We start from the raw sequence: 15,134 nt of genomic DNA on the forward strand, positions 1-15,134 counted from the left end.
TTTATATTACTAAAGTTTATTCTTTCTTGCAGGAAATTATTCACGTCTGGCGTGCGAAATTCAATTTGTGAGATCAATGGGATACTATCTTATACAGATTTATATTCCATCTGGTCTCATCGTAATCATATCTTGGGTCTCGTTTTGGTTGAACCGAAATGCAACACCGGCTAGGGTTTCCCTTGGAGTCACCACTGTCCTTACAATGACCACGCTCATGTCGTCAACGAATGCAGCTTTACCGAAAATTTCTTACGTCAAGTCGATTGATGTTTATCTGGGCACCTGCTTCGTAATGGTCTTCGCGAGTTTACTAGGTAACACAAGATGTCTGAGTCTTAAAGAATGTGCAAATTGTCTTGTTTAATAGTTAATAATAATTAATATTTATAATTATTTGTGTTATTATTATGTGTTTGTTAGTTTTTAAATGCGCTGCGTTCTTTATCAATGTTTCAATGTTAATAATGGGCTTCGCGATAGTCGCGAAGTTTCACACTATTACTGATAGCCGTCTATTGCAGAATATGCGACTGTCGGCTACATGGCGAAAAGGATTCAGATGCGAAAACAACGATTCAATGCTGTTCAGAAAATGGCCGCTGAGAAAAAAACCGCTCAGGTCGAAGGCGCACCCGGACCATCTGTACCCGAGCCGTTGCCTCCGCCACGCACTAGCACGCTAACTCGACCAGCACCGCCAAGCCGATCATCGGTACAAAATAAAAATTTTCGTTGATAATTAATTTATTCAATATTAAGAATATTTATTCTACGCTCAATGTAGTCTTATAATCCCCACACACAGGAAGTGCGATTCAAGGTACACGATGCCAAGGTATACACCAAAACTGGCCCATTGGAATCCAACGGCTCGCGAGGTGGGCCTTCATCAGCTGTCCCAGTTGCGGTTACCGTACCCGTCTCAGTACCCGTGCCTGTGACGATTCCCATGCCACAGGCATCTGCTACCGTCAATGTACCTGTACCACCGGTCGAAGAAGAAATCCCTGCTCACCTACTCCAAGCATCAAAGGTTTGTTAGCTAAGGATTGTATTTGTTAAAATTTTTGGTGTTTATAGATATCCGGCAATGCGAAATCAAGGCGATGCGAATGTCTTTGCGACTTTATGCGAAGTTTTATTATTTGATTGTGTTTATTCAATTTTTACATGTTCACCTCTTTAACAATAAACGCCAAGTTAAAATATTCCAGGGTATCAACAAACTACTCGGCACCACACCGTCGGACATCGATAAGTACTCACGGATCGTTTTTCCCGTTTGCTTCGTCTGCTTTAATCTGATGTATTGGATCATTTACCTGCACGTATCAGATGTGGTCGCAGACGACTTGGTTTTGCTCGGCGGAGAGAATTAGACACTGACCAGCAAATTGAACTTGCACCGAATAATGACGTCGACGATAAGGATACCAAATCAACGAACCACGACTCGTATATTGGCCATGTGCTTTTTATAAATATATTTGAATCTTGCTATTTGCAATATTCCCTATGACTAAGAATTAGGGAAGTAAAAATAAAAAAAAATACGCTGAGGAAATTAACAAAATATTATAAATAACAATGTATTTAAAGAGTAGTCGTCATAGTCTAAAATGTAATTGACAGTACGGATCTGAATCTCTTAGCTAAACTGTTCTATATTAACTTATCAGTATAGTCTGTATCTACGTAAGCAGAAAGCACTAGTAATTACAATTTATTTACTCCTAGATTAATACCTAGTTCACTATTGTATAATTATGATACCACTTCTTCATTTTTTATTTAATGTAATTTATTAAAGCGAAGACTTATTTAGCGTTAAATTATAATTAAATTGTAAATCTAACTTTACTGTAGAGATGTGTATAAGTAGACATTAGTTTTACCAAAGTATATTTAGAGTATTATTCGAAAATAAATTTTCGTCATATTTTAAATTTAGGTAAATTAATTGCTATTCTTAATGTCACTCTTTCACAAGAGCTCAAACTATGACTAGTTCTACTGAAATTAGGTACAATAAACTGAAATCCAAACGTCAGCAATTAGTGCCTACTTTCCTAAGTATATCGGATCAAGACCCACGTAGAGACCACCTGTCCGTCGGTTAGTAGGGTAACGACTCTTTTTTGTCTAGTCCCATACGAGTGATTGATGAGGGAATCGATAATTATAATATGGGTAATTCGTCTTTTATATTAATCGCCTAGTTTTTTTGGCATATTTTTTTTATTGCATAACATACCACATGGTTTATGTATTAACGATTACTATGTATTTTCTAGTTATGATAATTCAGACAACATTTTATGATTTAAATAATAAATGTGAGATCTGTTGAAAATATTGTATTCATGTTTTTCGCACTGTAAATCTCAGTCAAAAAATATTAATGATCAAATAAATGCCAATACAAGATTATCGAGTCAAAACTCAATTTATGTCTGAACTAAAAAGATAACTAAGCCTGTTGTGTTCCGTACAATTTTCGTAATCAAAATGGCTGGATTGAAAGTTAACAACATTTTGGACAATCTATCATTGTTACAATGGCCAACACATCCAAAAGAACTTTGCGCCCTTAAAATGAATATTACCGAATCATACTCACGCATTTTTTTTACATGTTATGACAGTAATAATTAAATGTAACAATGCTCACATGTTTTAATTAATGTATAATTTGTATATGCCAAGGAAACTAATACTTTAAGAAACGATTTATTGACTTTTAAATTTAATGTTCGAATTTCAAACTTAATATATTATTCACATAATCCTTCTGATTTTAAAAAGCCGTTTGTTATTTCATTCAGACTATTTGTAAACGTATACGATAGCCACGATTGTGATAATCCGGAATAAACCGCTTTCGGTAAACGGAATGCGATTGGATAGCCGAACATTAAAATATTTCGACGAATTACTCATATTAAATACACTGTAAAGTAAAACGATTAAATAGGGAAATATTTCAACTCACTTCATTGATATAAATAAAAATCTAACCAAATCAACGACGGATTGTGAAAATTATTTGTATTTATCGTGGGTATATAAATAAGACGTGTAAATATTTATACATAATATATTTATATAAATAGGATATTTGAACATGGTCGCCCTAGTTTTATAAAAATATAATTTCATTTTATCAAAGTTTACACCGGTTAACACATTCATGTATAGCGCACGGTACACTTTTTCTACATAAATAGTAATTTTTAACATATTTACGAGTATATATTGAAATGTTGTGTGTGTTTAGTATGAAGATGTTAAGGAAATGATTTCTGTTCCTTTTACGACAATAGCAATGCAATATACAGCGCTTATAATGTTGTATGACATAATACCCGCCGAGGAATTTTGCCGTGTGGGTTCCGTAGGTGTATGTTGTAAGAATAAATACTTTAAAAAAATAAAATAATTTTTACGTCAATTTATTTTTGAGAAAATATTCGCGGTTTTTGATGTAACCTCTTTTGATAGTGTAAAGTTTTTTTTTTTTTAATCATCATAAGCATAATTAAGATCTATATCGTTGGCTGTGAGACGGTTGGAAAACTGAGACAAATTAGACACGCTTTATAGATACCGTCGTAGATGAGACTTGCGGAACCCTGAGCAATATGTAAATAAATTTGTTAAATATATGTATATATATTTATGTGTGTGTATGGACGTATAAAGCCGCTTTATATTAAATATCAAATAAACCTTGATCTGAAATAGGGTTCAATGACCTCATTGGTATAATAAAGTATCTATGATAAAAACTTCTAGTACAAATTGTACTTTGAAACGTAAGAGATACTTGACGTTGTAGCGTCGAATACCGATTTATAAATTAGTAAAAGTATTCGAAAGCAGATACAAGTACTGTATCCTGCTAAGACGAAATCGTGTAATACTTTTTCCCTATTTCAGACCACTTTTTATTCTGGACAACCATAAAATTGGTACAGATAAAACAAATGTCACAAAGAACCGCTTTATGAAAAACAGAGTATTTTTGATTATTTTTATAATTATTGTCTACAAATAGAAAGCAAAGCCACATGAATATATCATAATATTTAGGTATAAAACATAGGAAACAAAGTTTAAACTTCACGATCATAGCGAAGGGGGTTTAATACGAGTGGTCCAAGAGACCTTAAGCTTTTATTAAATACTCAGTGAAATCAAACTCACCGTAGTGTATCGCTCAGTATTATAAACATAATAATGTGTCCTTAAGTAAACTGTTCCCATTATTGATCATAAAATAACTATTAATTAAACTTATGAAATGAAATTTTTCGTATATAAATAATAATGCAAAGTAAATTAATTATAATTAAAAGGAACGTAGTGCTGTGAGCAAAATTAATAATATAAATAAATTAGACACAGTCACGCGTTTATATAATTATGTAGGAGTATTATTTTATTATATAGCTACTTTATTATTTGCATATTATTAATTATATTTACAAAACGCATTCAAGTTAAAATAAAGTATAATTATGTTACAAGATTTGCTCAATGTTTGGAAGATTTATATTTTTAATTAATTCGTAAATATATATATCAGTAATTTGATTATTTTTTCATTAATAATAAGTATAATTAAGCAATGATATTCAATTGTTTTGCCAAATTGTGTAGTCTTAATATTCGGTTGATTATTGTTTGGTTTTAAAATGTTTTCTTTGTAATATAATAGACAGTGGCGAAATACTAAGTGTACCTGAGAAGCAATACTAAAAACGATGATTGAAAGAATATATCATAATATTATAAATATTTCTGATAGAAGTATATAGTAAAGAGTTATAAGGTACTAGATGAATTTATATATTTATGTTTGAGTTATGCATTTATCCGACAAGTTAAGTTTGTGATTTATAGAATGGGATTTATAAGAAAATGTTATGCTGTTGAAAGATAGTCAGAGTAAATATAATTTTACAATAATTATTTTTGAAGTAATTCAAATATATAAATTATAAATAAATGTAATATAGGATTATAATATAATTAATACATTATTGCACTTAGTAATAAGTAGTTAGTGTAGCTCGGCATGGGGACGAGGGCGGCGCGCGTTTTTTTTTTAATAAAAATATTTACTAAATAGTTCTTAGTATTTTAAAAAGCTCTTGATTCCCAGCCTCAATATTCATTAGCGCAAAATGACAAAGAGTTTCCTTTATATTTTATATTGACGGTTCTATTGAGAACAATGATATCTAGTCGTTTAATTGATTGAAATTAGTATTAAACATGATATATTTTTAAAATATTATAGATATTGTAAAATGATTTCTTAAATCGAAACGTTCGCCGACCGTTTCATCTCCGATGCGCAACCAAATTCTAAATCACACTTAAATATAATGTAACTATTATAATGAAAAAAATTTAAATTAACTTTAGGAAAAAAAATTAAACAAAATTATAACCATTATTTACTACATAGATTTATCCGATTGATGTATTTTATCATTATTTAGAAGATTTGTAAACGGAGTAGACACTTAACTGTGTAATATATGAAACATTGAAAGTAATGGCGTTGAATACTGGTATAGCAACGGAATCAGATTTTTAGATATCGAATAGAATAACTATTATCACTGCAACATGTAAGCAACATCATGAATTATAGAGATTTTGGTAAACAAATGTTTTAAACGTTTAAACACGTGGCAGTTGATTTGCTTTTAAAGTTTAATGCCTGCAAAAAGCACACACGAGAATTATACGTAAAAAGAATTAAAACAACAGAGGAATCAAAAACACACGATAGACATTTAGGTAACTTATAAAACGTAACGAATTTATAACTAAATTTAAAATGAATTTATAATTTATTGAATGATAAAATCATAGTGAGTTTATCATTCATCATTCATTCATAAATTCGAAATTATAACAAATATTTATCAGACAACAAGCATTTATCACGTTGGAAGGGTTTTTTTTGTTCATTTCGCATTGAATGAATTCGTTTAATCGCAGTCGTCCGCGCATTGATAGCTCCGATCCATATCTGCGGTCAGAAAGTCTAGCCGCTGAATTTCAACGCTCGTGGTGACGTTTCATTGAAGTTGGATTAATGTTTACAATGTTTAAAATTCGATGTTAGTTTTACTTGAGCTGTTAACCGTCAGATTTTGAATCGTTGATCTAACTCAGATTAGTTAATATGATTAAACGTACGCTTTACGCGCGCCTTCTGAGTCATTGGTTGGCTCCCCGATGTCCATGATGGCTGAAATCGAATTAGGTAATCCGACTTTGACCAAATTTTCAGAAGCTGGAGGTAAGTCTGCTCTATGTATTCATGTTTTAATTAAATTTACGTGATAAAGTAATTTATATTAGAGAGCAATTACATACAATACTCTTTCAAAGAGGATACTGTAATCGGAAAGATATTGGCGACTAAGCCTTGATGTTATGTATTGAAATTCTATGGGTATGTTGATTTTGGTTTGGTCACTAATTGAAAGAGTTTTATGTAATCATTTCATGTTAGTTTATAGTTATAAAATTAAATTTGAATCATTATAATAGTTTAAAACGATACATCCTTTATTATGTATCGATTAAAATTCCATATTCTAATGTAATTTTATTCGATATATTATTAACATGAATTTAAATAATTCATGTAAAACTTCAATATAATCTCTGCCCAAATGTTTAAAGAATGTTTTATTATGATCGTTTTATGTAACAGTGTTTTAAATCGAAACACGATTTATGAACTTTGAAAATGAATACCGAACATATTTGGCAGAAAGACAAAATGATGATATAAATAGTTCCATGTATTTGTATAAATATTGAACCTTTCATAGCGATTACAGCTCCTACAGTTCTATAGTCGACGTAGATATGGGCTTATCAGTTATATTAGCGCACATCCGGTAAATCGCAGTTCAGAATAATCTATCATTTAATAAAAAAATATATTAAATCTATTGATTCTCGGTGACAATTTTACTGGCAGTGGCATTGTGTACCGCGATGGTGTTGTGGACAATGTGTTTTCACAATGGCTATCTCGAGTATGGCTCCAGCACATGTGCGCGCCACATCTACATTTGCCAGCATCTGCGCTGCGTTTCGCCAGTCGTGCGCCAGCTCTAACCGATCTAGATTGTTAGGATTATTTGACATTTCATTTTTGATCTCCAATCATCGATAGCTGAGACGCGGATTCAATTCCATTATCTCGATAGCACATTTATATTGGTATATTCATCCATTGTATTACGAAAATTATTCACGAATTTATTGAATAAAAATTTCCCCCTTTTCGTCATAATTAGATCATATACACCCTGTATTTTAAGATTTAACAAGATTTTGATGCATAAATTTTACACGGCATTAACTGTATCCTATTAGTTGTCACGTTGTCTTCAAATCAACCATTTTAGTGCCAAATTTAGGCTATTCATGTTTTACATCCATATTAGCGTTAGTAACTTTGTAATCATCTTGATGTTTAGATAAATGTTCCGTTATTGTATTTCAAAACTCGAATACATGTTAAAGAGATTCGGTTGAGCATAATTTCAAATGAAATCTAAGCATGGATGATACATAGTGTGGCAGATACATTTCTTGCAGTAATGAATTAAGATGTTCTTATTGACCTGACGTTATTGCCAAATGCATGATCAGCAAGATGTACTTAAAGTCACACCGTGAAATTTACCAATATGTAAATTGGTTGTGACTGTCCGCATTCATTTCGTTCTGGGACTTCCAGTCCTATAGCTGTCCCCTTCTTAACGTGTGCGTGTAAAAAGGACGATGATATTGCCGTATCAAGGAATATTAGAAAGGATTTTTTTTTTATTTAATAATATCATGAAAAATTTTCACAGATTTCATATCAAACATTACGGACGCATATATTGGATATGATTATTATTTGTTTTATACAAAAAAAGTTTTGGGGAGTTTGTGTTGATATAGTTACACGAACATTAACAATGATCATAGGTTTTCGTAATCTCCTTAGGACGAATTATTGATTGCAGGGCCTTTTAAAAACAGATTTGAGTCTTATCTCTGTGAAAATATTTAAAAAAAATCGAAGAATCAATATTTCTAATTGACAAAAACATAAAGAATTAAATCTATATTTCTATAGTTACATAATTCGGAACAATATCAAATATTCTAAATGTATCGCATGGATAAGACTCAATCTTTTCACGAATAAGGTTAGGAGTACACCGTCCGCTTATACTTAAATAATACTTGGACGTCGTTTATAACGCGTCATCTATTATCCTATAGCTTTAACTAGGTGTGTATGACTAACATTATGATCCTTTGATGTGACTCTTCTTAAACCTCAAAATAACCGTTAATGGATAGGTAGTGCAGATGACATTGATTAACCAGAAATCAACATTTCATAAAAAATGTTTTAAGTAATATGGTGGATTTTTTGGCTGAATTAACTAATACTGCCAAGATCTATTTTCTTTTTTTTTTTTGGTAGGTCAGGGGCAAATAGGCTATGCGATATTAAAAAATAGAAATTTGCGTTTTAAGAAATATTAACCATTCTTTACATCGCCAATGCGCCATCAATCATGGGCAGTATGATGTTATGTCCATTGCACCTGTACTGGCTCACTTCCCCTTCATACCAGAAAACAAGAGTACTAAGTATTACTGTTTGACGATAGAATATATGAGTTGGTCATTTTTAGATGGCCTTCAAATTGTTGGTGGACAATTTGAAGGAAACCAAGATTGACTCAATAGTTATTCTACCGCCAATCGAAACAATACTCTGTAATTCTGACTTCTGTTTTGAATGGCGCGCGGGCCAGGGTAGTTACTGGCACATGGGACATAACATATCGGATACCGAGAACTAGTTGTGTTTTCCTTATTAAGGCCATAGTTTCTATATGCGGAAGTAAGTTATCGAGTGGTCCATTTCCATTACATACTTTTTCTGGAAAACTTTTTTGGTTTTGCACATAATTTACTTGTAAACAAATCAACATTAAGGGAAGTTGTAATTTTAATCTATTGTATCTGCACTGCCTTTCCGGGACATTTTCTGAAGACGTCATTCATTCGAATGAGAGTTTATCCTTTAATTGTTACACCTTAAATTTCTATGTGCTGTTTGCAGTGCTATGCTTCGTGAATTATTTGAACGGATTGCATTTAAAAAGTAATGAATAATTTGCTGGCTATATCTCGACTAAAAATTTCTAAATTGTTAAAGTCTACGATACCTTCACGAATTTAAATCAATATATGATTTTGAATTTATTGTAAAATATTTATTCGATGTAATATGTTTTATCGTAATTGTTAATTTTAAGTTGTCAATATGTTAATTTGTTAATCATTAAAGGTGTTATTTCAATTTGACGTTCGGAAAACTGACGATTTTATTCGGTAGCAATATTCATTTTTCATGAAAGAATTTGACTGCTATCGTTCAAAAGAGCTGTCAATAGTGGAAATATAAAAAAACGAATATCAATAGTATTGTATTGAGTTATAACCTGCGGGCTTAGACAAAGTTGGGATGCAATTTAATTCATTTGTATAGTTGTCAGTACGATGATGTATTGACGGGATCGTTAATAGATAGAATATCTGGATTTGAACAACAGTTTTTAAAGGATTTCTTTGTGTTCTTTGACATTAAATTTAATATTCTGACACATCAATCAATGACATAACTAAATTATAAACCTTTTTAAGAAAAGGCTCCTGCTTGGTAATAATTGGATGGATTGACTAATGAATGATTTTCTAGAACATTTAAGCCGATTGGTTTTTTTTTAGCTACGATAGTACAGAATTAACTTTGTCTAAGCCAATAGTAAAATTCCGTCGAATGCATTCGAATTTTAAATTGAAACAATTATCAATTTCTAAATTAATTAGGTATAAATTTATTGTTAATTTATTAAATGATGTATGTTGTTATTTTATTATTATTGTCAATGTAAACTTTGTACTACTTGATTGTTTATGTTGTGTATTAGTGTGTTTAATGATGTTGCTCAAACTGAATAACTTTAAAGCGTGTATGTAGTACCTAACATTGTACTAATTTTAGTTCTGTGATTCAATAAAGTTATATGAAAAAATATACCTATGTTTTATTTTTCAATTATGAATTTAAGAATATTAAAAAAGATCTGCTAACAAGTATCAATGAAATACAACAAATGATCCATCAAATGGGTAGTTTCTTAACTATTAATATTTTTTCAAAAATATTTTTGCACTCTACTCACTTTGTTTATTTCAGACGCTTATTATATATATATAATATTTATTTCTAATTACAAAATTATGAAAATTTATTTACCATTAAAAATAAGAATATCAGACATGGTAGCCTCTCATATAAAACATACAAAAGCAGAAGCTTTTTAAATACATGAAGTTCTGAAGTAGTTCATTTTTTGAAATAAATTGTTGCTACTGAAGTAGCAATTATAGTAGTATATAAATATAGTAGCAAGAATATTTTTATCTTTTATTATTATATCTCAAAACAGGGAAAGATCACACGAAAAATAATTTTGGGAGACAGGAAAATAACTGACGATCTATTATTCCAAATCGAACAATATATTTTCCTTTTCGACAACAAGCAAAGTTTGTGATATCACAACCGTCATTGGCTAATTGTAATCAAATTGTTTGCTAATATAATCATGAGCTTAGATTCTATGGGATTCGAAAATCATTAGTTAAGTGAGATACTTTCTTGAGAGAAGAATCTCTGTGTTAGCATTTAAGAAATTTTTTTTTTATAGGAAGATGATTGAAAAGCAAAATACAGACGACATCTATAATTATATAGCTTACGTCACAGTGGCGATTATCTTAGCGGCGAAAGGAAATATTTTGAGGGCAACAGGAAAGAAGGAAGTGTTATGGATGAAAAAGTACCACTTATTACACAACTTAATAAACATATAATGATATAGTCTTATGAAAGACGAAACTTTAAAGAATCAACATTTTTCCAGTTAAAATTATCTATACATAAATAATAAAATTGGAGTGTCTGATTGTAATATTAAAATAGCCTTTTTTACTCAACGCATATGTATGTATGTATACACGGTACATATAACAAAATAACATTTTTTTGTTTTGTCTGTCTGTCTGTTTGTTTCGGCTAATCTCTAGAACGACTCGACTGATTTTGACGGGACTTTCACTGGCAGATAGCTGATATAATAATGACTAACTTAGGCTACAATAATATTATTTTTTGGTTAAATTCAAACGTGTACAAGGTCGCGGGCACAGCTAGTAAATAATATGATTTGTATAAAGCCTACGTAACAAACAAAATCAATGTTAGTGTCGCCGCGGTAATGAGCGCTGGCAATTGTTCAAGAGAGCATTGCCAAGAACTGCTTAGTTTCCTACTCGTATTTCGGTTAGTTAATCCGAGTTTCCATTTACGTCTGAAATTTAAATGAAATTTTATTCAACAAAGAAAATAAATCAACTAATGCTTAATTATATGAAAAAATCTACATAAGACATTTTATTTGTAAAAACATTCTCAGCAAAATATATTCGGAATATAATATTCGGAATTCGAGTGCAACTTAGAAATTTTTTTTTATCTATATTTTTTTCGAATATAATTTCGTAAAAATATAGATTTTAAAAAATACAATTAAACATAAATTAATTTTACACTTAATATGACCGAGTTCACGCAATGTTAACTTTTTATATGGAGTTCTAGAATTTTGGTAGCGACATCTATTAAAAGCTTCCGTAAACAATATAATATACAGAACCATCTATCCTGCATTGAGGGCGATGGAGTATTCGTAAACCGTCAAAAGAATATGTTATTATATTTTACATATTAATCTAAAATAATTTTATCTCTTTATTTTAAATATTAATGAATATTGGACCACATCACATACATTACTCTGATCCCATTGTAAACAGCTAAAGCACTTGTGGACGTAACGACGGTACTACAAACACCGAGTTCCAAGATAATATAGAAAACTAATGAATGTTTTCTACATCGACTCGGCCGGGAATCGAATCCGGCACCTCGGAGTGGCGTAACTATGAAAACTGGTGTACACACTACTCGACCACGTAGGTCGTCAATTTTAAAATAATGCTAGCCTCCTAACCATCATTGGCAGCAATTATGAAATTAAAAAGCAAAATCAAAATATACTTTATTCAAGTAAACTTTTACAAGCACTTTTGAATCGTCATTAAACAACTATATTAAGTGAACCTACCACCGGTTCGGTATGTAGATTCTACTGAGAAGTACCGGCAAGAAAGACAATAATAAATTTGTTAAGAATTTTAAACTTTTTTAATTTTTGCTTGAATATAAGACCTTTTTGTTAATAATACTTATGTAAATAAATGTAAGTGAAAAATAGATCAAATAACATAATGACATGTCTTTTATATGTATAAATTAAATAAAAATATATCAGCATCTCATTCTTCGAAACGATTTAAACTTTTACAAAGGTTTTTTTTTTTTGTGAAAAAATCTTTATCTTATAACATTTAGTTGTATGATATATCATTAAGTTTAAACTTTGTGGTTGAAAATGATGAAATTGTATGTTAATAAAATATCAATAGAAATATTATAAAATGTGTAGATACTTAAAAAGCGTTGAGTAGTGTACGTTTTATTAGAAATAGTTTTATATTCTGAATCTTTCATTAGTGATAATACAATTCTTCTCAGCAGATTCAATAATCCCCCACTATTATTATATTACATTACATTATGAGTCAAAAGTATTCATAAGTGTGAACATAAATAAAATTAAATGGTTGGAATTCAAATAAAACAATTGAACATCAGTCCCACATAATACATTTTAATGCTTTACTCAACATGTCAAGTACGCTATTACAGCATTGGAAAAATAAATAACATTCTTTTTATCCTTTCGAGTCACAGCATCATTTAGCTTTGTTAACCATAGCTAACTTTTTATCGAAATCTGCCGACATTACATAAGATATATTTACAAAATATTTAAACACATTTATGATGCACTATCTTTATTTAATTTGATTAATAAATAATTTGAATTTTATTCAGTAATTTTATTAAAAGCTATTGTTCTATTTGTGGAATGTTTGTTAGTATGAATAAGCTTGGGAATTAAAATATAAGCAATATTTGATATTGATAAATTAATTAATCGTTAAGACTAGTTATTGTTATGTATTGTATTATCATATTCACTTGATTTTGAATTTGCATAAACATAAAGCATGCGAAAATATTATCTGTTGTTCCAAGATTTAAACAGAAAGAAACCCTATTGCATACAATTTTTATAATAGTTTTATAAATTTTCAAAAGATTTATGTTATATTTTCTGAAATTTGCAAAACCAATCTTAAAACCTCTGAGAGATGTGTTATAAATTGAATGCGAATTTCACAATTCAAATGTAACGAAATAAAAAAAAATTAAAAATATGTTGTTTAATGACATGTAAAAATATCATCACAAATTTTATGTAAAAGTAAATAATTATTTTTAATTTTATTTATTGTGTGAAACAGTTAATTCTTATTGAGATATCGCATCATACACGTGTCTAAATTGAAACCAATTGGCTTACTCATAAAGGTATGTAAACGTATTATAAATAAAATACTATTTATATCTTTCATATTATACATGATACAATCAGATAGAAAGAGACAAATGATATTTTAATTATCACACGTTTAATAAATATTTATGAATAATATGATAATTATTTACAGTGTGAACCATTTTATTATAATCGGTGTACAGTTTATAATTGTTTGTAATTAAAGTCGTGTGTTTGAACTTTGAACTGATAGGTGTCTTTAAGTGGAGTCGGTGCCATATTGGTAACATTTCGATTAAATTAAGTTTAATTTTTTTTATACTAATCTAAACAATAAAATCGATAAACATCGATACAATACCTAATCGATATAAATCTTAATGAGCTAAAAAGATAAATACCAGCGAAATCTCACTTAATTTGAGGTTATCAAAATAATGATAAAACATTGATACACGTTAGTTAACTACACTGGAAATTAACTGTTTTATATCACAGTTAGTAGAGATTCTATATTGATATTTCTCCACGTATGGAATCATTTATAATTTTTATTAAAATAAAAATATTCAATTCATTTAAAAATCATTCAATGTATTATTACTATTCGTATAAATATATAGAGGTGTTAGTACCGCCAAATCACATTGTATTGGTTTCACCAGCTTACATGATAACGTTCTATTGTGTGATTTAAAATTTAAATCGTTATTCGCAAGCAAGGCATTGCAAGGCTTGTGTGGAAACAATATGAAAATTGTTTAAAATAATAATCATATTTTTATAAATAGTCATGTCATTTGTAAATGCTCGAGGCTTCAGCGTTTACTGTTAAATAAATATGGCACCAGAAAATCCGTATCACCAAATAAATTAGGTAGAATATTGTTACGTCTATTGTCAATGAGTTTTTTTTTCTAATATGAAATTATTCAATTTAAGCTGTACAAACTATTGCAATCTTCTAAGACAATTTAAAACTTCAGGCAGATCCAAAAAATATACTATTAATATTATATTATATATATCGCGCTGATGATAACTTCGATCCAATACAGATGAGGAATAATGATAATCTCATAAGGTTGGATCGAAGTGAGTGCATAATAAATAACTGTATGTAATGTATGCAACTACCATTTCTGAAACGTTGATCAAAGTCAGATTAAGTAATATCATTTGAATGTGATTGGTCGATGGCAGTCAATGAAACAATGTCCGACCAATGAACGTCCAGGATTTAGATTAGTTAATCTGACTTTGATTACCGTTATATTATTCCTGATTATTTATTAATTTTATAATTTACTTAGTACCGAATTTAATATTTTACAGATAACTAATCTATTTTTTTATTGTTATAGAGTACTGTTCTTGCTAAATATATTAATTATTATTTATTAAAGTTCTTTTTGATAAGAGAATTTATATTAAAAATTAATGTGACAAAACAGCTTCTATAATAAAAATAGTATTGCGTTC

General features: G+C 29.7%; 1 protein-coding gene across 1 annotated transcript in view; it reads left to right on the plus strand.

Moving 5' to 3' along the window:
• LOC124543360 (gamma-aminobutyric acid receptor subunit beta-like) overlaps positions 1–4,322 on the plus strand; it is a 74,113-nt gene extending 69,791 nt beyond the window's left edge. The window contains exons 7-10 of the mRNA XM_047121559.1: positions 33–317; positions 525–715; positions 788–1,036; positions 1,218–4,322. Coding sequence (XP_046977515.1) covers positions 33–317; positions 525–715; positions 788–1,036; positions 1,218–1,382 — 890 coding nt within the window. The 3' untranslated portion in view covers positions 1,383–4,322. The remainder of the gene's footprint in view (positions 1–32; positions 318–524; positions 716–787; positions 1,037–1,217) is intronic.
• The last annotated feature ends 10,812 nt before the right edge of the window (positions 4,323–15,134 follow it).

This window comes from Vanessa cardui, chromosome Z (assembly GCF_905220365.1).
Source record: "Vanessa cardui chromosome Z, ilVanCard2.1, whole genome shotgun sequence".
NCBI classification, from domain to species: domain Eukaryota; kingdom Metazoa; phylum Arthropoda; class Insecta; order Lepidoptera; family Nymphalidae; genus Vanessa; species Vanessa cardui.